The 25,178-nt window shown below is 38.2% G+C and overlaps 1 protein-coding gene across 1 annotated transcript in view; it reads left to right on the top strand.

Annotated features, from left to right (window-relative positions):
* The window catches only part of Mrc1 (mannose receptor C-type 1), an 80,404-nt gene that overhangs the window by 22,516 nt on the left and 32,710 nt on the right, over positions 1–25,178 (top strand). The window contains exons 6-12 of the mRNA XM_042686180.1: positions 3,056–3,202; positions 5,902–6,087; positions 9,616–9,773; positions 11,253–11,363; positions 16,553–16,668; positions 19,770–19,918; positions 22,691–22,890. Of these exons, the coding sequence (XP_042542114.1) occupies positions 3,056–3,202; positions 5,902–6,087; positions 9,616–9,773; positions 11,253–11,363; positions 16,553–16,668; positions 19,770–19,918; positions 22,691–22,890 (1,067 nt within the window). The remainder of the gene's footprint in view (positions 1–3,055; positions 3,203–5,901; positions 6,088–9,615; positions 9,774–11,252; positions 11,364–16,552; positions 16,669–19,769; positions 19,919–22,690; positions 22,891–25,178) is intronic.

Raw genomic sequence — 25,178 nt, 5'->3', positions numbered from 1 at the left:
TGGAGGTGTCATTGAGCATCATTTATTTCTTACCCTGTTTTGAAATCTGTCAGATTGGAATATTCTAAAATCATTGGTGTTGGGATTAGCATTCTGAAATAAGGATCCTTCTGCTAGGATTGTCCTACAAGTCAATTCAAGTCTTTGTTTAAAATTTCACCCCATGTTTGCTTGGTTAAGGTATTGTATTTAATAGAAAATTGAGCTATGTAACTTGAGAGTAGGGATGGGATAGAGAAAGATGAGAGAGGACAATGGATGGGATGACATTGATCAAGATGCATTGTATAATCTGATTCTGGATGTGAAGGCTCTTGGTATAGCTACTTAAATAAACTATTGGCAAAGTCTCCCAAGGTACTTTCAACTTTTGTATGACTGACCTTGGAATCTTTTGTCCTAACTTTGTTTTGATTTGGTAGTAGTACTAGGGTTTGACTTCAGAGTCTCACGCTTACTTAGCTTGAGTGCTTGGCTTGCATTTTTCCACTTAAACCATGCCTCTAGTCCAAATTTAGAAGATAGAATATCAGACTTTTCTGCCCATCTGGCTTCAAACAGTGGTCCCCCCAATACTGGTCTCTTGAACAGTCATCATTACGGTAATAGCCACTGGCACCCAGTTTGCTGTAAATTTTTGAAATTTTTAACATTCCACATGAAAGAACTCATGTACAACATATGTGTTCAGGATATGTAATATACAATGTTAGAGTACAGGCTATGCCTATACTCTATTACTGGACAACATATTCTGTTACTTGAATCTTGAAATGAATATCAGCTTTATTTTTTTGGAACTAAAAGAAGTAAATATTATTGTAAAGGAATATAACATGCTTATTTTTTCCTTTTGTTTACATAGGTAAATTTCTTTTATATTAACTATTTTTATTATCTTTAAGTTGTACAGTGGAGTTGCCATTCAAAAAAGCAGTTTATGAATACAGTTCCTCTTGATCAATGTCACCTCTTTCAACATTCTTACCCAGCCTTGGTTACCCCCTCCTTCCCTCACTTTTCTTAATTTTTAGAATATGTATTGAATTTATGCCACTTATCAAAGCAGTTTATGTATACAATGCATCTTGATCTGCACCATCTCTTCATCATTTGTACCCTCAAATATTTTTGAGTGAAGATCTAATTTGTCTGTTCCCTTACTCAAATTAGGATATTAAACCTCAAATTCGAGATTATCAGTTGATTTCAATCAAATCATTAGACAACACTAATCACTTAGGCGTGGATGAGAGTTTCTCTTTCATGGTGAAACACATAAGATAAACTGTGTAATTAAAAATTATTCCAGATGTAAAGATTTAATGTTCAACCATTTTCCTTCTAAGAGTTCACTGAAAATTTAGGGTTAATTTTGGTGGAGGTGTGGCTATGACAGTGGAATATTATGGGAAAGGAAAATATTTTCCTTATTAAACTAAATGTCTGGGCAACAGGTGCAATATTTCTTGAAATTAAAATTAGAAATTTTGTTAAATACTACAAATTGTTTTTGCATCAATTGTGCAACCAAGCCTTTCAATTGAACTTGTATATAATTAAGGAATGCATGTATTAAATTAAAAGAATGTGTTTGCATTGTAGATAAGGAATCCAATACATAATGACTGTTCAAGTAGTAAAGACCACTAATTGATACTTTAAGGTTATGGTGTTATATTCATCAATAAATGTATAACATGATTTTCTTATTAATGCATTAATAACCAATAGCCTTAAATAGCTATTGTTGTACCTTGAAAGGTTCTAGTACTTACATTGATTCATTAAAGAATGTAGTTTATTCATGCTCATTTCAAGTGTGACATGAACTACTCTTTGGAGATGGTTTTAAATCATGTATCAGGGTAAGAAACAAGCATGAAAAATGTACAGTGTATCCATTGCACTAACAATATTAACCACTGGTAAGAAATAGAAGAGGGGTTAGTTTCTACAAATATTCTTCAATGGGTGGACTTCAAGATATTCAGTATCTTATGAGAATCCAGTTATTTCCCTGCTTGCTTGCTTGCTGGCTTGCTGGCTGGCTTCCTTCCTTCCTTCTTTCCTTCCTCCCTCTTTCCCTCTCTCCCTCTCTCCCTCCTTTATTTTCTCTCTTTCTCTTTCTTTCCTTTCTCCTCTATCCTTTCTTGTAACAGGGTTTGGACTCAGGCTTCCCTGGTCCTGTACCACTTGAGTCATGCTTCCATCCTGGCTTCTTTCTGGTTAATAGGATATGGAGTCTTGTGAACTTTTCTGCTCAAGCTGGCTTCTGACAGTGGTTCTCCCAATCACAGCCTCTCAAGTGGCTTGGATTATAGGCATAAGTCACTGGTTCTTGGCTTCCCAATCATTCATTTTTCTGTCTCTTCCCTCCAATTAGGGGAAGTTTGCCTGTATCCTAGCCCTCAAAATTAGCTTGAACAAGCTGGGGCTTCCACTCAGATTCTTGGCACGGTCCCTAAGTGTTTTGCTCAATGATACTGCTCTACCACTTGAGCCACAGCTACCTTTCCCGCTTTTTAGTGGTTAGCTGGAGATAAGAGCCTCACAGACTTTTCTATCCAGGCTGGCTTGAAACATGATGCTCAGATCTCAGCCTCCTGAGTAGTTAGGATTATGGGTGTGAACTTAATGACTTTAGGTGGTTTTTTTTTTTTTTTTGTTGGTTATTGACAGGACTGTGGCTAGTTTAGAATAACTAGGTAACTGTTTGTAATACAAAATATAATCCAACGTGGCAACTATTTATATTTTAAGGTCTAGCTTTATGCACTGATGCTGGGGTGTGGGGATTATTTCAAAGAAGTCTACTTGTGTAATCATCGTTTTTGGAATTGGAACGATCCATCAATAAGGAAGCCAATAGGTCCCCATCATGTCTTTTGCTCTGCAGTCAGTCAGTGTTGATTTGTGAATGTGTAGCAAAAGGCAGAATGGGGACCCATTACAGCCCAAGGATGGATGGATGGATGGCGAAGAGGGGTTAAGGGGTGCTGTCTGTGTGAAATGCTTACTGTAGTTCCACCTTAACTTTTCTGTGTTCTCAAAGGAAGTCCATCATCCGAACCCGGAAAAAGCTGTGTGTCACTGAATCCTGAAAAAAACGCTAAATGGGAAAGCCTTGAATGTGTTCAGAAATTAGGCTATATTTGTAAGAAAGGAAACAATACTTTGAATTCTTTTATTATTCCCTCAGGTAAGTGACCTATTTGACCTCTTTACATAAAATTACAACTTAATTATAATTGGATAACTCCAGAGGTTTTATTAATAGTTCGTGGGGGGATGTAAAGATAATCCGAAAAAATTTCTGTTAGTTATAACTTTTATTGGTTGTTAATTTTTCCTTCGAAATATACAGCAGTAGTTGGACATTGTGCAAATAATTATCTTCTCTTCCCAGCCCTATAAGGTAGATCTTCTTTTTCAAATACTGTAGAAGAGGAAATAATGTTGATGGAATATACACCATTTGCACCTATGACAAAAGTGGAATCCAAGCCAGGAAATAATATCTAAAAGGGATGCTGCTATTATTAGCAATTGGTTTGGATTCTATTACTCTTCAGTGTCATATCTGACACTGAAGCCTTCAGCAGATTGGAATAACACATCCAGAATGTACAAATATATATATATATATATATATATATATATATATATATATATAATTCCTACATAGGTTATGTAATCTATATAAATTTTGAGTAGGAATGTGCTATGTAAAGTAGGTTTAGGGAAAAAATAGTCCATGATGCACTTTATTAGACTTTTATAAAATTAAACTCTTAAGTCAAGAATGAATTCTTAAGCCAGATATTGGTGGCTCACAGCTTAATCTTAGTTATTCAGGAAACTGAGATTTGAGGCTCATGGTTCAGAACCAGCCTGGGCAGACAAATCTGAAAGACTCTTACCTCCAACTAATCACCCAACAGCTAAAAGTACAGTTGTGGCTTCAAGTGGTACAGGCTAGCTTTGAGCACAAAAACTGAATGACAGTGCACAGGCCCTGAGTTTTAGACCCAGTTTAAGCGCGTGTACGCACATGCGCACGCACACACACACATACACACAGAATGAATTCTTCAAAATGAAAAGCAAATTTCACCATCAGCCATATTTGGAGAAGTCATTAATGTCTGACAGGTTTATTTCTTTATTTTTTTTTTTTCTGCTTGAGAAATGTGACAGTGCAGCATGCCTCACTTCTTTCCTCCTTGGCTTTGAAAAGAAGATTTATTTAGCTTGAAATATGATTGCTAGGGCTGGAAATCCAAAGGGCACCTTCCTTCCATTTATATTGGTTGCTTGCGTGTTTTAAGACATTATCTTGTAAGTGTTTGGTGCCTTCTGACTGGCTGCATTATTTTCAGTTTGTAGGACAGTAAAGTTAGATCATCCCACCAGAGGGCCTCAGAGATATGCCAATGCTTTTTGTTTTATTTATTTTTTTCTTTTTTCTGGTAACCACTGAAATGACACAGAATCTAAATTCACATCGAAGGAAAGGGGATTTTTCAAATATGCATTTTTGTATTCTAATAGCATAGCATGTGAATATATTCTTAAATTTTTAAAGATGATATCCTGAATCCTGGGTTTAAGCAAGGATGCTTCAACCTCTGCTTTGTTTTTGTTTTTGTTTTCCTGTACTGGGGCTTGAAATCAGGGCTTTATATTCTTGTTTAGCTTTTCTACTCAAAGCTCTCCTATTGAACCACACCTCCACTTTTAGCTTTTGCTGGTTAATTGGAGATAAGAGTTTCTTGGACTTTTCTGCCTGGACTGGTTTTGAACCACAATCCTCAGATCTCAGTCTTCTGCTTAGCTAGGATTACAGGCGTGACCCACCAGTGCCTGGCTCAAGCTTTACTTCTAAGGGAAAAACAGGAACAATTCATTAGAAGAATACAAGGAAAAGTACTCTGTATTGCACATTTACTAAAACAGTGCACTCAAAACATTTACTATCAAGCTTCAATATATAAATTGACCTTGATCTGGTAAGCATGTCTCTGTCTAAGCAAGTAGTTAGATGGATATTTAGAATAGTAACTGTAAAATAGTAAAGTGCATATATATCAGTTATGGTTTCAGTATTTTTCCTGACAAACACTCATTACCTAACTAATACCAGTTTCAAGGGCATTTGGGGACCAATGTTGTGTGTTGTGCTCATCATCATAAAACATCTCTTACCATCACTAACTAATAGAATGAACCTGTGCAACATGCAATCAAAATTAGAGAATTTGACCACGATTATTCATAGCAATGATGAGAAGCTTAGGGATTGATTTACTTCAATAATAATTGTGTGGCACCTAATCACATACAAGCACCTTCTCTCCATTCTTTTCTAGCTCCAAACAGAGTGAGGCTGGAAATTTTAAATAACTATTGATATTAGTTTGTTTCACTTGGGTGGTTCTATCAGTCCTGTGTGCTATACCTTGCTTAAAACCACACATTGGATGGGAAATTCAAGTTTTGCTCTCTGAGACTCAACAATGTGTGACACTTTCTAGGAGTGAATGAATAATGCATGATAGATAGGATTACTGTTATGGCAATAAAGATTTGCTGATCACAAAATTCAGATAAAATTAGTCTATCATATCTCCCTGCAATCTTGCAGTTATTTTATAAGAGCTCCCATTCAGCTTTTGCCTGTGTTAGTCTAAACACAAGCGAAATAGAAAATGTCTAGTCCATCCTTTGTGATTATGCATGCCAAAAAAGAAAGAAAAAATTATCTTCATGTTCCCACAGTTACGAACGGTTTTTTTTTCTGTGCGGAAAATGACATTTATGTATGTGGGAAATATTATTAGGATTTTAAACAAATGTTCTCTCTTTTAAAGGCTTTCCAAACTCTTTATTCTTTTATAGAAAGCGATGTGCCTACCAGTTGTCCCAGTCAATGGTGGCCCTATTCAGGCTACTGTTACAAGATTCACCGAGAGGAGAAGAAGATCCAAAGAGATGCCTTGCGGGCCTGCCGGAAGGAAGGAGGTGACCTAGCAAGCATCCACACCATCGAAGAGTTCGACTTTATCCTCTCCCAGCTAGGATATGGTGAGAACTCTTGCGCTGCCGACAAGCTTACGACCCCAGTCTTTTCTCTTGACAGCCTCTCGAAAACAGAATCTTACTATGAACTTTAAGAAATGGAAATCGATCATGACCAATGTGAATTTAATTTCGACATATGTTCATCAGGGCTACAGAAGGAAATTTGTATAATAATTGAAAGCATAGTCATCACTGAAAGAGGGCACCATTTTTTTCCTTTTGAATATATAGCAGATTTGTGGGTCGAATTTCAATATTCTTTTTCCATGTGAAATCTGTGTTGAAATGTCTGTGTTGAACTTGTCGACATTTAGTTTTCTTAGAATTACTCACATGGATGTGTGTGTGTGTGTGTTTTAAGTACCAGTATTATATCTCACAAGGAAGGTCTTTAGATGAACCACCTATATTGGATTTTCTTCTCACGATCAATCCAGCTAAGGTTGAAAAGGTGTTCAAGAATGGAAAGAATGGGACACTAGTTTTAGAGTGGTTAGATGTGTTACTAAGCCTTCTAAAGAACATTATGTCTCAATTTGGGATTGTATGTTCAAAAATACAGAGAAAAAAATCACTAACCAGAAATAAACTATAAATGAAATGAGCGGGTATTGCTTGTCTTGAAGAATAGGCTGAGAACCAACATAGTGTAAGAGCCTGTCATGTAAGTATTGTGCAGTACTTGCTGTTCTTATGATTATCATTTGCATCCCCCACCAATGAGTCCATTGAGTAGCTGCATCTGCTCTTCATTTCTACCTGGCAAACCCAGAAATGGATGGTGGGAGGGAAGAAAAAGCTAGTTTCCTGACACAAGCTGATAGGGTATAGGAAAGGTAAAGCAATTAATAAATAGATATGATTAAAAGTGGTCTCTGACAAAAGATGACCCAACTGCCCAAACACTATTACTCAGAGAACCTGTCTCTGCGTGACTAATTTGGTACAGCTGGAGAAAGCAGCCTAGAAGCAGTGTCTTAGTTCTTCTATGTACATAGCCTGGGAAATTCAAGCTAAATAAAGATAATGTAACCACAACAGATATATCTGAAGGAGTGTTGCTTAAATTTACATCTGAAGACTAGTTAGTTAAGCTTATTGTGGCATAAAAGCAAGTAAGCTTGCAAGTGAATCAATAGGGGGCGGATTGATCGAAGATGCGAAGGGGTGACTCTACTTTCTACAAAATGGAATAGTTATAGGAAAAACAAGTATTTTTATTGTTATAACTACTTTGGGAAGCTTGATGAATAAAGTAGTTAAATTGAGCTTGAAATTAGAAACCCTTCCATTTGGAAAAAAGAGTCATTAAAAGTAACATTTACCTGGCAGTATTTGTAATGTTATAAGTATTGTAATACAGTATTTATCTGATAAATATAATAATCTTGATAGAGATACAGAAAAGTTATAAAATTAAGAATATTACTTCCACATCAAACCCCCTTTTGTTAGCTAATTCAGATGACAGCTTTTATGTTCATTTTGGAAACATATTGCAAGAGGATAAATTGGAGCAGCTAACATAAGCTGTGATTCTATCAACTAACATAACTTCCTTAACTGACTTAAAAATAAGCCTAACAACTTGATACTAACATATTTTATGCTTTTGTAGGAGTAAAGATTGTGCTTAGTCGCTGGGCACTGGTGGCTCACACCTGTAATTTTCTACTCAGGAGGCTTGAGTTCTGAAAATAAAGTTCAAAGGCATCCCAAGCAGGAAAATCCATGAGACTCTTATCTCCAATTAACTACTAAAAAGCTGGAAGTAGATCTATGGCTCAAGTGATACAGTGCTAGCCTTGAGCAAAAGTAGCTTAGGGACAGTGCTCAGGCTCCAAGTTCAAGCCCTAGGACCAGGAAAAAAAAAAAAAAGAAACAAAAGAAAGAATAAAAGAAGTTTAGGAATGATAAATCTATAAAAGAATAGGTTAGTGAGAAAAAAAGTATCAGGAACCCTTCATATTTTATTGCAATTGTGGAACTTAGGAGCTTCATTTTACATTGGTCTTTAACCCAAATGCTTGTGAAGTACAAGAGGTCGCTTGCAGCCTGTATTTGTTGCTCAGAGATCATGAGCTGCCAAGTGAAAGGAAAGGAAAGGGAACCATCCTAGATATGCATTCAAGCTTTTGTGACCCTGGAAACACCTGCTGGATCTGCTGTGCGGCCAGGCTAGGACTTCTGCAAAGCAGAAGCACAGCTGTGTGCAACTTTGAGGAGGAAGAAAGTTGGCCATTTAGTGGAATTCCTATGGGGTCTGATATCTTTCTCAGTTTTACCAAACATCATCATCTTTACAATCCTCAGAAGTCTTTTTATTTTAGCATTAAAAGATTATCTATGAAGCATTCCTGATGGAAACCCAACTATGTAACATATACATATTGAAATAAGTATGTGTATACACACATGTATATATGTATATCTATCTCTACACATGTGTCTATACATACATAATATATTTTAATTGTGCAAAGAAGTTACCATTCAACAAATCAGTTTATATGTGCACTGCATCTTGATTAATGACACTGCTTTCATCATTCTCCATGTATATAATATATATACTATATATAAATAATTTGATTTTATTTGGAAATGTTTATTTTTGCAGCCATGAAATCTTAGATCTTCAACTACTGTAATTTTGTCCCATTATTTATTGAGATATTTATGTCTTAAAAAAACCCCAATATTATGAAAAATTTAAATGACAAAATTCAATAGAGTTCTTCATTGAATTCCAAAGCAAAATGATCATATTTCCCAGGTTTATGTGTCATTTTGAGTTTAGCCTTATTTGTTTCTTAAGTTTTGCTGGCATTTTCTGATATCTTAATGAAAATGATTATAAATTCACTTATATTTGTAGACTAGTAAATAATTGACAAATGCCAGCAGGCAGCCTACTTACTGATTTTATTTTTCAGTGTTTAGATTCTTTTTACCTCTATTGTAGTGATTGAATTTTAATCAAAACACCTGAACTGTTCTTGATAAACAACAGTAAAGTCAAAGTGGTTTTAAATTTGTTCTTTGAACATACTCTTGATATTTAATGGAATTCATGTAGATTATATATGTGGGGTGGGTGGAGGTATATCTGTATGTGTCTGCACACATACACGACACAATATTTCCAACAACATGATTGCATTTGGCATGGTGAAGTATTTGTAACAAAAAAAGCACATCCCTGAGACAGGGAATAGTATGACTTTGACCTGAGTTTCCTTTTCCCAGCTGCCAGGAGATTTAACTTCAACTGTGCAACCGAAAAATTCCATGTCATTTACAGTGTAAAGAAAACATTACACATGTAAAACTAACATCATAAATGTCATGGACATATGATTTTATAGCCTGTAGACAATATTAACACCCAAGAGGATTATCTTTTATGGCCCTTACAATATCAAAATAGTTGTGTTGACAGAGCACAATGCCTTCCTTTCTCAGCGCTCTGTTGACCTTTGGAAAGACACTGTTTGAAATTTTACTTTGTGACTTTCCCTTTCTATGTAGAGGTGAATGATGAGTTGTGGATTGGTTTGAACGACATCCGGATGCAAATGTTCTTTGAGTGGAGCGATGGGACCCCTGTGACGTTTACCAAGTGGCTTCGTGGAGAACCGAGCCATGAGAACAACAGGCAGGAGGACTGTGTGGTGATGAAAGGCAAGGTGAGGCGGCATGCAGCCATGCTGAAGGTCACATGAAGGTCACGGGCGTGTCCCCTGCCCCCTCTTCTGTTCCATGCACGCGGTGCTGACCTGCTTGCTACTCTAGGCAAGCTGGTATGCATCAGAGTGGAATCAAGGTCCGGGGTCAGTTTCGTAACTTTTTCTCAGTTGTCTAGCAGAGTCTAATTTTCAAGAAGATCACACAGGGAAAAGACAGAAACTTTTGGTTTAAGGATAAAATTAACTGATACATGACATGTCTTGGTTCCTCTATGATACAATTGATTACATATTAATATATAACCTATCTATATAATCGATTGTTTTCTATTTATCTCCTATCTATCTATCATTCTATCTATCTATCTATCATCTAACTATATTTTTCTATTACTAAATTTATTTCTCTCTCAGTGACAATGCACAATCACATATACAAATGCAAATTTTGTCTTCCATTCCCAAGATAGTAAGTGTATCTGGATCCTAAACATTGATGTTCCACTCATCCTTCTGCTACCTCTACCTCCATACAGCTTCTTACCAGGGTATGCTACTTGGTTTCTTCTGTCTGTTCCTTGGAGATTATGTACACACGCACACGCATGCGCACAACACACACACACACACACACACACACACACACACACACACACCACATACATACTCATAATCAAAGCTCTCTTTCTCTTTTCCACTGAGTGCCCCAAGTCACTGCAGACTCAGCTGGCCATGACACTTCATGGTTTCTGTAGCCTAGAACTAGCCCTCAGAGAGCATATATTTCTCAATAGCTTATATATGCTTTGTTAACGTAAAGCTCACAGTGACTGAGAATATGAGGCAGCTGCCTACGTACCTCCATAGTGTCATCATTTAAGAGTCTATGTACATGCTCAGGAGTTCCTTTTAGAGTCTCTATGATCAGTGACTGGGAAATCATAGACGCAAGACATATTGGGAGGAAATCCTTTTACATCTGTGTACCCTGGGTCACATTATGCTTCCACATAAAGCGTGAATTTACCTTTCCCTTATATAGATACCATTTTTTTCCTTGTGTTGCCTTTTCTGAGTCATCACGGTAAGAGTCCAGCATCGGACTGGGGCTGTAGCTCACTGGCAATATGCTTGCCTAGCATATATGAGGTTCTGGACTTGATCCCCAGCACTGAAAATAAAAGCATCAAACTTAAACACTAGAAAAATCATTTACTCATCATATGGCATTGTGGGAATGGGGGAATCAAATGAGGTCATGTACCTGAACCATTTAGAAACATGTCATGCCAATCTTTAGGTATCAGCATTAGAAATCCTTCTTATAGTTATTAAACTCAATCAAGCCTTGTTTGAGAGCAGGCAGCATCCATTCTACATTCCAGATCATAGGTAAGCATCTCTTATTTAAACTTTGCAGATGGAAATGAAGTTTTAGTTGATTTGTTATTTTTTGTGATCATTGATTTTTCTCTACAGGATGGACTCTGGGCAGACAGGGCCTGTGAGAAGCCGCTGAATTACATCTGCAAGATGAAATCACAGACCCGAGATCCAGGAGAGGTGGAAGTAGAAAGGGGCTGCCGGAAAGTGAGTATACAATGAACTTCATGACGATCAGTGCGCCTCCTATGAAACTAGGAAAACTCAGAGGAAAGAAGAGGTTGGGAAGGGTTGGAGAATGATGCAAAGGCTGACATTGATCAAGATACATTGTTCTCAAAAACTGACATGTGGAATGGTAACTAATTTGTACAACTGTTTAAAGATAATAAAAATGTAATAAAGCTGGGTATTGCCTGTAATACTAACTGCTCAGGACTGAGTTTCAAAGCCAGCTTGGGCAAGAAAGTCCATGAGACTTTTTTTTTTTTTTGTTTCTATGACATGCTGCATTTTTATTTATTTATTTTATTTTATTTTATTTTATTTTATTTGAAAACATACTGTACAGAGGGGTTACAATTACATGGGCAGGAAAATGCATACATTTCTTACCAAGCATTGCAGCCTCCTCCTTTGTTTACCCTTCACCTCCCTTCCCAGCCTCCCCCCTCCCCCCCACCCAATCATACCCCCCCTCCCTCCCCCCCACCGACATTGTAAAGCTGGTTTTGACATGACATTTTGTACTTCTCATTGTTGCAACAGGTCCACCTGAATCCTTAAACGACTTGTTTGTCCCCGTCTCCTCCACATGTTATACTGACATCAAATATAGTGAAAGCGGGGGTTACACTGTGGGGGAGGGACATACAAAGCAACAAAGAAATAATATTATAAATGCGTTAGAAACACATGCATGAATGAAACAAAAACATTAAAATACATATCTGAGGGTTCGTTTTCCTAACATCACATTCTCTGACTTTTTCCGCTTGACTCATACCTATACTAGATATTGCAAATAAGGGAAACCATGGGACCTATGTTTCTTTGGGCCTGGCTTACTTCACTTAATATAATTTTTTCCAAGCCTTTCCATTTCCTAACAAATGGGGCAATGTCATTCTTTCTGATGGAGGCATAGAATTCCATTGTGTATATATACCACATCTTCTTGATCCATTCATCTACTGAGGGGCATCTGGGTTGGTTCCATATCTTAGCTATGGTAAATAATGCTGCAATAAACATAGTTGTGCTGGTAGCTTTAGTGTGGCCTTGTTTGTGGTCATTTGGGTAAATGCCCAAAAGTGGGATTGCTGGGTCATTGGGGAGCTCTATATGGAGTCTTTTGAGGAACCTCCATACTGCTTTCCAAAGTGGTTGAACAAGTTTACATTCCCACCAACAATGAAGTAAGGTTCCTTTCTGTCCACATCCCCTCCAGCATCTGTTGTTGTTAGAGTTCTTGATTTTTGCTGTTCTAACTGGAGTGAGGTGATATCTCAATGTTGTTTTGATTTGCATTTCTTTTATGGCTAGGGATGTTGAACATTTCTTCATGTGTCTATTGGCCATCCTTCTTTCTTCTTCAGAGAAGCTTCTCTTTAGGCATGAGACTTTTTTTTTTTTTTTGCTTTAGTTATTTTTTTTTAATTGTGAAAATACTGTACAGAGGGGTTACAATTACATGGGCAAGATAATGAGTACATTTCTTATCAAGCATTGCAGCCTCCTCGTTTCCCCTTCCCATCCCTTCCCATCCTCCCCCACCCCCCCCACCCAATCCTCCTCGTCCCCGCAAAGTTGTAAAGTTCGTTTTTGACATAACGACTTGTACATTGTTGCAATGGGTCCACCTGTATCCCTATTTAAACGATTAGTTTTTTCCCCTTCCCCTCCACAAATTATACTGACATGAAATACAGTGAAAGCAGGGGTTATACCGTGGGGGAGAGACATACAAAGCAACAAAGAAATAATCTTAGAAATGTCTTAGAAACAATCGCATGAAAGAAAAAATAAACGTTTGAATACATATCTTAGGGTTCATTTCCCTAAGTGAGTACATTTCTTGTCAAACATTGTAGCTTCCTCTTTTGTTTCCCTTTTCCATCCCTTCCCATTCTCCCCCCCCACCCCCTCACCCAATCCTCCTCCCCCCCACCAAAGTTGTAAAGTTCATTTTTCGACATAACGACTTGTACATCTCATTGTTGCAATGGGTCCACCTGTATCCCTATTTAAACGATTTGTTTTTTCCCTTCCCCTCCACAAATTATACCGACATCAAATACAGTGAAAGCAGGGGTTACACCATGGGGGAAGGACATACAAAGCAACAAAGAAGTAATCTAGTGGATTAAAAAAATGTGGTCTATATGCACAATGGAATTCTATGCCTCCATCAGAAAGAATGACATTGCCCCATTTGTTAGGAAATGGAAAGACTTGGAAAAAATTATATTAAGTGAAGTAAGCCAGGCCCAAAGACACATAGGTCCCATGGGTTCCCTTATTTGCAATAACTAGTATAGGTCTGAGTCAAGCAGAAAAGGTCAGATAAGGTGATGTTAGGGAAATGAGCCCTAGGATATGTATCCAAATGGTTTTTTCTCTCATGCGATGGTTTCCATGAAACTTTTGTCTCCAAATTAACCACTAAAAAGTTTTTAAGCTGAAATGACTCAAGTGGTAGCAAACTAACCTTGAGCAAAGTAGTTCAAGGAGAGCACTCAGGCCCTGAGTTCAAGGCCCCAGGACTGGTAGATAATAATAATGATAATAATAACAACAACAATAATAAATATACATAACAAGATGAAATATGTATAGTATTTGATACTGGATTGTTTTTTTAAATCAATATATGCCTTCTTATTATGCCAGCCAAATATCTGAACTGTCAAGATCTTCAGTGACTTACTGTGTGAATGACACTGTTGTCCTTAAATTTTTCTTTGGGGATTCTTAACAGTGAGTGTGTGGGCACGCACAGAAGCTCCTTTCAGAATGCCCCTCAGATTTGAAAACATAACAGGGAACGAAATGATGCATAAGCTGGCCAGGGTGAGGAGACGGAGGCAGGTCACAAGAGAAGGTGCCACCCTGCAGTGGCAGGCTATGATCCCAAAGGCATCTAGAATGATGCCCATAGATGCCCATAGAACCTCAAGTGTTGACAGCTAACTCTTCATTGGTAACAGTGTTGCCGAATTTCTCCTAGTCGGGAGACTTCTTTGCAAATTACTGCAATGGGACACCTGGACTGCGATTTGTGCAGCTAGTCCCTGGGTGACAGCTGAATGCCACGCACGCCAATGGTGCTTCAACCTCACCTGTATGACACACAGTCCAGAATGCCTCCCAGCACATCCTATAGTTCCTGAAGGATAAGGCAAATTGTCAGTAAAACAGTTTTTGAGCTGGGCACTGGTGGCTCAGGCCTGTAATCCTAGAGATTCAGGAGGCTGAAATCTGAGGATCATGGTTCAAAGCCAGCCCAGTCAGGAAAATCTGTGAGACTCTTATCTCTAATTAACCACCAGAAAACCAGAAGTGGCTCAGTGGTTCTAAGTAGTAGAATGCTATCTTTGAACAAAAAGCTCAGAGACAGTGCCCAGGCCCTGAGTTCAAGTTCCACAACTGAAAAAATATATATATAATTGTTTTTGAAAGTTTAAGAGAACTATAAAGTTAGTCTTGTAGGCTTACCATTTATCATTTTCCTATTGACTGTTGAGTTATTAATCTTCCTCTTTTGTCCTCTCTCACTTCTCATGAATAAAAATGAAGTGGGAATAAATTGTCTTTCGAAGAGTGTGCTGCTGTCATTACCAGCATCTTAAAATACTCACTCAAAGACAAAGAATTTGCAAAACATTATTCCGTACTGGAAAATAAGCAACAAAGTAGAAAAGAACTGATAAGAGAAAAATCATAGGATATTAGATATAGGAAGGATTATAGCAATAATCAAATTACTTTCCTGATTTTTGCATTCTGGAAATTACTGTTTGGATGAACTATCACAGCTTGAATAAGTTATATAGCTTTGGTATACTGCATAACATCAGCAGAAGCAAAGCTGGATCCTGGGTCTCTTAGCTCTCGGCCACTATCTTTTACTACTGCACACTTATGTACTCTTTGTCTAATCATATGATGACAAATGCTTCCAGATTTAATTTGCATTCTGATACCTTTTATTTCTATCTAGCATCTTTTTTGGGGGGGGGTCTGGTCGTGGGGTCTGGGCCTGGGCGCTGTCCCTTAGCTCTTCAGCTCAAGGCTAGTGCTCTACCAATTGAACCACAGCACCACTTCTGGCTTTTTTTCTTTTTTCTTATGTGGTGCTGAGGAATCGAACCCAGGTCCTCATGCATGCAAGGCAAGCACTCTACCACTGAGCCATCTTCCCAGCCCTTTTTCTAGTTTCTTCTTAGGTGCTTTACTCTTGCTTCTTTGCTTCTTTTTTCTTTCTATGTATCTTGTTCATTGTGGTGAGTAATCTTTTCCCATTTCCCCTCTGTTTGACTTACAAATTATACTTTCTATTTTTAGTTTTAAATGGTGAACATTATGTTTTCCTAATAATAAAAAGTGAATCAGTATCTCGATTTGCTGCCTAGCAAATGAGGTTTATTATTTTACTTACACATTTTTTAATCTTTCAAGTTTGAAAATAATCATACCTGTAATCATAGAGACTCAGGAGACTGAGATTTGAGGATTATGCTTCAAAGCCAGCCTGGGCAGGAAGTCTATGAGACTCTAATCTCCAATTAACCACCAAAGAGCTGGAAATGGAGCTATGGCTCATGTGGGTAGAGCACTAGCCTTGAGCAAAAAAGCTCAGGGACAGTGCCCAGTCCCTGAGCTCAAGTCCCAGGACTGGCACAAAAACAAAAAGAAAAATGATTTTTAAAACGTTTCTAAAACAAGACAGAGAATTCTACTATATCATCCAGTCAGCTCCTCTAATTCAATTTATAGTCACCAATTGCTCTTGGCTTCAATAGGCAGCTAGATTTGTTACTCCATAAATTATTTTCTGTGATTACCTACTCTGAACTGAAATCTTAGCCTTTCTGTTGAGTTTCTTCAGCAGACATCTTACAAACTGCTTGCATTCTAGGATCTGTCCAAATAAAGAATGATGGATTTTTCCCTATGTGATATCAGAATTTACTATAGGAGGGACAGTGTTTTTCACTATTTCCATTGTTCCTCTGTACATGGTTTTCATTTCAGAGTGTTCAGATGTGTTTTTATTACACCTATCAACTGTTGATCAGTCTGTAGTTCATGAGAGAACAGTAGTTAAAACAAGATTTCCTAACAAATATCCTTGACAGTCTGCTCACTTATTCCTTGTTTGTGGACATTAACAGGGCTGGAAGAGACATGGCTTTTACTGCTACTTGATTGGCCGTACACTTTCCACATTCACAGAAGCAAACCAGACATGCCACAGTGAGAAGGCTTACTTAACAACTGTGGAGGACAGGTAGGCTCACGGTTGTAATTTTGTTTTAAAATAGGTCTAATCGTGGATACTTTTCAGCAAACTTTAAATATTGGCCTGGTCTAAGGTTCGGCGAGAGTTATGTGTGACCTTGAGATGTGGTATATAAAGTTTCGTTGACACCTTGAGAATGATGTTCTTACTTGGATTCTTCATCACAAGTATAAAATATTTTTGTTTTGCTACTTTTAGTTCTCTAAAGAAAAATCCAGAAGAGTTTACTGATGTAGCTGCTGATCTTTTGTCTTTACTACTCCCATCCAGTGGGAGGAGAGAGAGGGCTGAGTATGATAATACTTGCCCTTCGCATGTTCAGGCACTTCAGATCATGTCTATTGCTTCCAAAGGTGTGAGGATTTCTCTCCCTTTCCCTTGCTAGTCATCAAACAGTCTGGCCACAATACCAGCTGGGCATGCTTTCATCCGATTTGACATCACCTGGAAAGTGCATCAGATCCCATTGTTGAGGCCCCAGCCCCCAAGACTAGCCCTTACCCCTCAGTTCAGATATGAGGTGTGCAAGTCCCATGTGTTCCTCTTGTTTTTTTAAGAGATGGCTACGGATTAGATTCTCACAGTTCCTTCCTTGAGTCCTGCTAATTAGCTAGAGAGCTCAGAGCACTGGAGGACACACACTTACTGGTTAGTGATAAGGGAATGTTAAAGGATATCGGTGAAGAGAATCATGGCGTTGTGTTGTAGGAGCACAGGGAGCCCTCGTGTGTTCTCCAGATGCATAGCTCTCCAGGAACCCTCTCCTGGTCAGCTTTTGGAAGCTCTCTGAACCCTGGAGGTTTTACGGAGACTTCATTGCCTAGGCATGCTTGCTTGTGAATAAACCAAATAAGGAGACTCATTAAAAAGCCTTCCAGGACATGAGAGCAGCTGTTATGTCCTAGGGTCAGACAAAGGGGGTTCGCGTGAGAAGCCTGGGAGCTACGAGCAAAGCGTAAGAAATACATATCACACAGAAGAATTCATTGTTTCCAACTTTCCCTTTTTCCCCCTTAAGTGTTCTTAGGTAATAGACTGATAGGTTAAGGAAATCAAATAAATGGACAGAGTACTTCATGTACCTTTGATCTCGAGGGTCCTATCCATCTTTGTGTTCATTTATTCTGCTCTTTGACCTGCTGTTTGTAAAGCTTGGATTATGTACCTAAGAAACTTAAATATCTATTTTTTTTTCAGTCGTGGGGCTTGAACGCTGTCCCTGAGCTCTTCAGTGAGTGCTCTACCACTTGAGCCACACCGCCATTTCCAGTTTTTCTGGTGGCTAATTGGAGATAAGAGTCTCATGGACTTTCCTGCCTGGGCTGGCTTTGAACTGTGATCCTCAGATCTCAGCCTCCTGAGTAGATAGGCTTAAAGGCATGAGCAACCAGCACCCAACAAAATATCCATTTTATTTACTACAAAGAGGATAAATATCATTAGGGTCCTTTCAAGGAAGATGCAATAAAAACTAGGAGCACTGATGCTTAAAACTCCTTAACAAAATGATATCAAGGTGACATCCATCAAGATGCATGATACTCATAAATTGGTATGTTGAATTGAAATCTCTTCATACAACTACTTAAAGATTTTACATACTAAGTGGGTACAAAAGAATTGTACTTCAACTCATTTACCTCTCAGTGTGCAACTAAATTCTAACATAAGCATAACGTAGACATAAGCAAACCCTTGTGAATCACCATGTAAATACTTTTAATCTTAAAATAAGGGACATAAATGGCTCACTATTAAGTACCATATGGGTATGTTCTGGGATGCATTATAGGTGAGCTGTTGGAGAAATACGTACAATCTTTCACTACATTTTATATATTTTTTCTTATACATTAAAGAAAATAGAAACACTGTTGTTAAGTTTGATTTTCAGACATTTAAGAAGAATAAGTTAGCCAGGTGCCAGTGGCTCATACCTGTAATCCTAGCTACTCAGGAGTCTGAGATCTGAGGATTGCGGTTCAAATCCAGGCTGGGCAAGAAAGTCCATGAGACTCTTATCTCCAATTAACCTCCAGAAAGTTAGAAGTGGCTCTGTGGCTCAAATGGTAGAGTGCTAGCCTTGATCTGAAGAGCTCAGGGAGAGCGCCCAGGCCCAGAGTTCGAGCCCCATGACTGACAAAAAGAAAGAAGGAGAAGAAGAAGAAGAGGAGGAGGAGGAGGAGGAGGAGGAAAAGAAAAATAACTTGCAATTGGAGTTGTTGTTTATTCTATTTAAGGTATAGAATTATCCAGACTAAGACCTTAAATATTGTTATGACTGAGGCTCTGTAGGTCCCTTTCCTGCTCTCTTTGGAGTCTCCATTGCTCTTCTGAAAGATTTGTGCTCTACTTTCTTCTTGTTCCAGAAACAGACTTATGTCTGTGTTGCTTCCTCCATTGATTTGTGTTAGTTGATGAAGTCAATTTGAGGTTGTCATGCCAACTGAATTGCATTTTTACCAACTTATGCCAGCTCCAAAGATGAGAAGAGGAAGGAAGAGAAAGTGTTAGAATTTATGACTTTGCCCCTGCTTTTCTTGAGATTGATTTTCTGCTTCCCTGTTATTTCCTCATGGTTCTCTGCTTCAGACCTGAGGTTTGAGAATGAAATCAAGGGGGGAAAATCCATGCAGACAATTCCATTTGTACTATTGCTTATTTGAGAATTGGGTAGAGTACACAGTTTGTTAAACATTTGCAAAATTGCTATTATTTTATCCTCTGGGTTTTCAAAATGTTCTTATTTTGAGGAGAGGCAAAGAGGCCAGTGAGGACTAGAAAAATTGCTGAAGATATTTGAAAGATTTGATTTTACTCAGCTATATGAAATTTTTCCTTTATAAACTTATACTTTAATGAAATTTAATTATAGTCTAAGTGATATGTAAGTATAATGCAGTGTTGTTAAAAAAAACAACTATATCATAGCTCAAACAGAACTGAGATGCTTTTCATGCCAATAATCTTGTTCAAAATACATAAACTGAAAGTGGATTTTTCTCCTAATAAGCTTTCTTACCACTTTCATTCAAAAAAAATCACATAAATGTTTCTAAAGATTATCTAATGTTTGATTTTTTTTAAAGATATGAACAAGCATTCCTGACTAGCTTGGTTGGACTGAGGCCTGAGAAATATTTTTGGACAGGACTTTCAGATGTACAAAACAAAGGGACCTTTCAGTGGACAGTGGAGGAGGAGGTACATTTCACCCATTGGAACTCAGACATGCCAGGTATGTACACCCCTCTGCTTGAGGATTTTTTAAAAATTTAATTTAATTTTATTTGTGAACATACTGTACAGAGGGGTTACAATTACATGGGCAGGATAATGCGTACATTTCTTACCAAGCATTGCAGCCTCCTCCTTTAGTTTACCCTTCACATCCCTTCCCAGCCTCCCCCCTCCCCCCCATCCCAATCCTTCTCCTTCCCCCCCCTTCCCACCCGCCCCCCGCACCGACGTTGTAAAGCTCGTTTTGGACATGACAACTTGTACTTCTCATTGTTGCAAAAATATCTAGTATATGTATGAGTCAAGCGGAAAAGGTCAGATAATGTGATGTCAGGAAAATGAACCCTTAGATATGTATTTTAATGTTTTTTTCTTTCATGCATGTGTTTCTAACGCATTTATAAGATTATCTCTTTGTTGCTTTGTATGTCCCTCCCCCACAGTATAACCCCTGCTTTCACTATATTTGATGTCAGTATAACTTGTGGAGGAGATGGGGAAAAACCAGTTGTTTAAGGATACAGGTGGACCTGCTTGAGGATTTTATCTACCCTGAGAATCTATCAAGCAAAGGCCTCTTGTTCCCCTGTGTCCCTCTCCAGAAGAAAAAGTTGCTTCATTCTTTAATACTGCTTTTGGAAAGTCACAATGACTGTGAATGTTCCAAATGGTTCACTTGTGTCTTAAAGCCTATAGGAAGTGGATATAAGGTGTTTCAGTACAGCAAATAGCAATACTAGTGTGCTACAGTGATGGCACTAAAGGAAGTGCTTATGTGGTATTCAAACCCCTACCTTAGTTTGGGAGATGGGGCTTAAGTGGTTAAAGCTCCTGCTTTTAGTAAGTACAAGGCCCTGAGTTCAAACCCCAGCCTCACCAAAACAACGTGAAAGAGATATTTCCTCTTCATATGTAGTCCTCTGTCTGCCATGGAATTTTTTTATCCTTTTAATAACTATGAAAAGGAATTGGGAATCTGAAAACTTAAAATGACCTGAGAACATCCAAGTAGCAACTTAGATGAATCTCTGTGGTGTCCAGATCAACATGACATGGACTTGGGGCACCAAGTTTCATTTGCTTTAGTTAGGGATTATAACTAGTTCTGAAACAGACTGTGAAAGATTCCTGGTCTTCTCTCCACATGGGAATAATTGGCATATGATATTATCATAAGACGATGTTCAGAGCATTCAGCAATGAAAATATTCCATTGTGTTTGGGTCAAAACCTAACTAGGCCAAGTGTATGAATATACTGCTTGGTCAAATACATGTTAATCTCTGGGAGTTCTCTGCATTTGCATTTCTTTCAGCTTTCAATAAGAAAAAAATGGATCCATAATCTGAACAATGCAATCTTTGTTTAATTATTAAATGTTGTGAAAAGTTGTAAGTTTTTTTTACTCATTTTTTGAAGCTAGATAAAATACTAAAAATGGAATGCATGCTTTAAAATAAAATCTGGGCAGTAGTAACATTTTTTTGTTTTGTTTTGGGTCCGGTCTTGGGACCTGAACTCTGGGCGTGGGTGCTGTCCCTCAGCTCTTCAGCTCAAGGCTAACACTCTACCACTTGAGCCACAGGGCCACTTCCGGCTTTTTTTTTCTGCTTATGTGGTGCTGAGGAATTGAACCCAGGACCTCAAGCATGCAAGGCGAGCACTCTACCACTGAGCCACCTTCCCAGCCCACAGTAGTAACTCTTATGGTCTAGTTTTACTTCACCCTCTTGCTCACCCAGCATGAGAGTTATTGAATCCTGGAATGCTGAGTAAAAACTGGCCAAAGTAGAGCCAGAACTCAATTATAGCCATTGTCAGGGGACATCTTTGGTAAAAAAGATGATGGTTCCCATTAAAGGAAGTTTCACTTTAAGAGAGGGGATTTCTGTAGGAACCAGAGAAAACTCTTTGGGTATTAGGAAATCTGGGATTTTAGAGAATACATTCTGGAAGCAATGTGTTTGGTCAATTATTATTTGGAAATAGCCATACTTATAAAAACAGAGTGATAAACTATTAAACTTAGTACCATCCTCCTTTTATTTTACAGACTTAAAAAATTAGGTCCAAACTCTATAAGGTCAGACCAGTTGTTTGCATTTTAACATGAGGAAGCAGGTGCCAAATAGATGAACTTTCTTAAAATCTCTCACTTGAAATCTATAAAGAACTTTGCTTTTAGCTGGGTGTGGTGGCACATGCTTGTGATCCTAGCACTCAGGACACCAAGACAGGAGAATTAATGAGCTTCCTGCTGGGCTAGAGTGAGTTTGAAGCTAGCTAGATTACATTGAGACCCTGCCTCAAAAGGAAATAATAAAAGAAAACTGGTTCTGTATGAAGTGGAAGGGGGAAATATTAAACCATTAAAAATATAAAGGAGGAAGGCAGGGAGCCAGCCAAGAAAGAAACACCACTATTTTTGCCATTATGAAAGATTCAATCCTACCATTAGTGTAATATCATTAGATGCCTATGTGTGTAACACACTGCCAAATGTTAGAAATACAAAATATGGTCAAAGCTCCTTCTACTTGAATCATAATCCTACTTATTGGAGCTGCAGTATACACCACACAAATCAAAGGCAAAGTAGTGGTTTGGAAGGGCACAAACTCACTGCCCAATTCTAAAAACAGACCTCTACATTTTACCATTGTCTGGAAGATTTAGGGTGTACCTTCCCACTCAAACCGCACTGTCTTCTGGGAGCATGGGAGGCCTTCACCAAACATCTACTGACTGAATTGTACTTTGTTTAATGCAGGGCGAAAAGCAGGATGTGTGGCCATGAGAACAGGGATCGCAGGGGGCTTATGGGATGTCTTGAAATGTGATGAAAAAGCAAAGTATGTGTGTAAGCACTGGGCAGAAGGAGTAACTCGCCCACCAGAGCCCACTACAACTCCTGAACCCAAATGTCCAGAGGATTGGGGTACCTCCAGTAAAACAAGCTTGTGTTTCAAGGCAAGTATGATTACTAAGTAAATAAATAATTGGGAATATAAATCACTCTAGGGTAAGGAATGCCCCCTACCCCAGGAATTTAAAAACCCCAGAAAATAAAAATGCATTTCTCAGACCCACTGGTAGAAAGGTTATTCTCTTGATTAGGAGACCGGCAGGATATCAACTGTTTTTTTTTTTTTTTTTTAAAGAATTCATTGGGTGGATGTTTCCATTACTGACTGATGGAATTTGGACCAAAATAAAAATAAAAACAAAAACTAACCAGTAAGAAAATGCAACTCACAGAAGTCTGTCCTCACCTGCTTCATCGTTATTTTTTCCCTCTCTGCTTCTCATCTCTCTCAGTCCTGTTCTAAGTTCATGATTCTCTTCATCTTCTTTTGTTTGTTTGTCTGTTTGCTAGATATTTGGCAGTAGTGGGGATTGAATTTAGGGCTTTCTAGGTGAGTGCTTTATCAGCTGGGCCATGCCCCAGTCTATTTACTTTTAAATTTGCAGGTAGGTCTCAGGCTTTGGCTATAATCCTCCTAGCTCTGTTTTTGCTGAATAGCTGAGATTATTATAGGTGTATGACTATTCTTTTCATCTTGATCAAAAGTTTTCTCCCCTTCATACAATCCTTTGCATCTCGTTTTTGTCTTCTTCCTGGAGCCTGAGATCCTAGTTAACTCATGAACTAGGCTACAATGATTCCCTTTAGGCATTGTAAAGAAAAACGTTCCAAATGCTTATAATGCAAAGAGATGAAGACACTAATAGGAACACATGGCCTTTCAGTGACATTTAAATGACAATTCAGTATCATACTATTATTTTCTACATTATTAGGTGTGACCATCCATTTTATCCTTCTGCAATTAAGTTCACTAGAATAAACAACTAGCCGAACATAGGAACAAAAATAATACAAATAATAAATCCCAATGAATTAAAGATTTGAATTCTATCTGTCTTGAAAAAGTCACGGCTCTCAGGACTTTTGTATTCAGTCCCTTGAAATGGTGTATTTCTGTGACATGCTTTGTAAAACAGATTTTCAAGACTTCCACCAGAGCCTTGGGACAGAGGTCAGTGAGACAGCTTGCCTAGCCTGTGAGAGGCCTTACATGTTGCACTGAAAAAATTAAAAAAGCAGCATGTGTGAGCAGGAAGCTGTGGAGTGCTCTCTAACTCCAGGAAGGCAGGGGAAGCTTAGGCAGCTGAGCTGCTCATTCCCACCAGTAAGAATGGGTATCAGTGAGCTCTGCTGAATGGATTTTGGCCAGTCAGAGTCAAAAGCATAATTTATTCTGAACTAAGGCAAAAGATTTTGTAAATAGCTCATCTGAAGATGAACACAGATCAGATATGTGCGTCTCGTACGTTGAGGTACTTAGGAATCTTAGGGGCTACCAATATGGGAACTGCTGGAGAGAACTTTACCGAGATGAATCAAGTCCATTTCAGGTGAAGATGACTTACAGGGTTTAAGGATGACCCGGGCAGCCGTAGGCTGTTGGAAACATTCCCTTCTCCATGAGCATGTGATGTAGGGGAATATGGACTCCTGAGAAGCAATGAGTGAAGGTTTAAAAACTCTTCGATATGGTTTGCATACTGGTAGGACATCCCAGATTGACCCAGTGAATTCTATTTATTCTACGGCTCTGCTGTGTTCCCTAGCATAGGACATAAGTCACTAAATTATAAAACCCTTTACACTTAGTTTAACATATAACCAGTTTCTTTCCCATGAGTGTCTGTCATTGTGTGTGTTCAATAGTTGTTAAAAGATGCAACTGTTAGGGGAAAGAGGTAAGGTAGTTTTGAAGAATGCCACCAGAAAAATGTTGAAAGATTGCCAAGAAACTCAGAGTTATAAAATACAGCACTGTTTCAGAGCAGTAATTTTCCTTATGCATGTTTATTTTCCTTATCTTAACAATTTATTAATGATTTTGTACCTCAATGGCATCTTCACACTTAACCAAATTACTCTTGTTATCCTTTCCCAGTGAGCTCTGGATCTCGTTTATATACCTTCTGCTACTAAGATTCTACTCTGATTTCTCCTTTGCTAGAAAATGCCTTTATCTTGTAGCGTTTTCTCTACAAAATAGTCTCCCAAATGTGGCTGCCCAAATAGCTACTCCTAAATTGCTTATAATCAAGAGAATTACATTGTTTGGGGGGAGATTACAATGCTTTGATTTTCTGTAAATAAAGTGCCAGCATAAGTAAATTATTATTGCTCTTGATTTTATAAGCAATGCAGCATAACATCATTTCTGAAATCATATCATCTT

The sequence above is a fragment of the Dipodomys spectabilis genome, unplaced genomic scaffold (genome assembly GCF_019054845.1).
Source record: "Dipodomys spectabilis isolate Male_0828 unplaced genomic scaffold, ASM1905484v1 ptg000096l, whole genome shotgun sequence".
Lineage (NCBI taxonomy): Eukaryota > Metazoa > Chordata > Mammalia > Rodentia > Heteromyidae > Dipodomys > Dipodomys spectabilis.
Note: the sequence above shows the minus strand (reverse complement) of the source record. Positions and strands in the feature narration are given on the sequence as shown.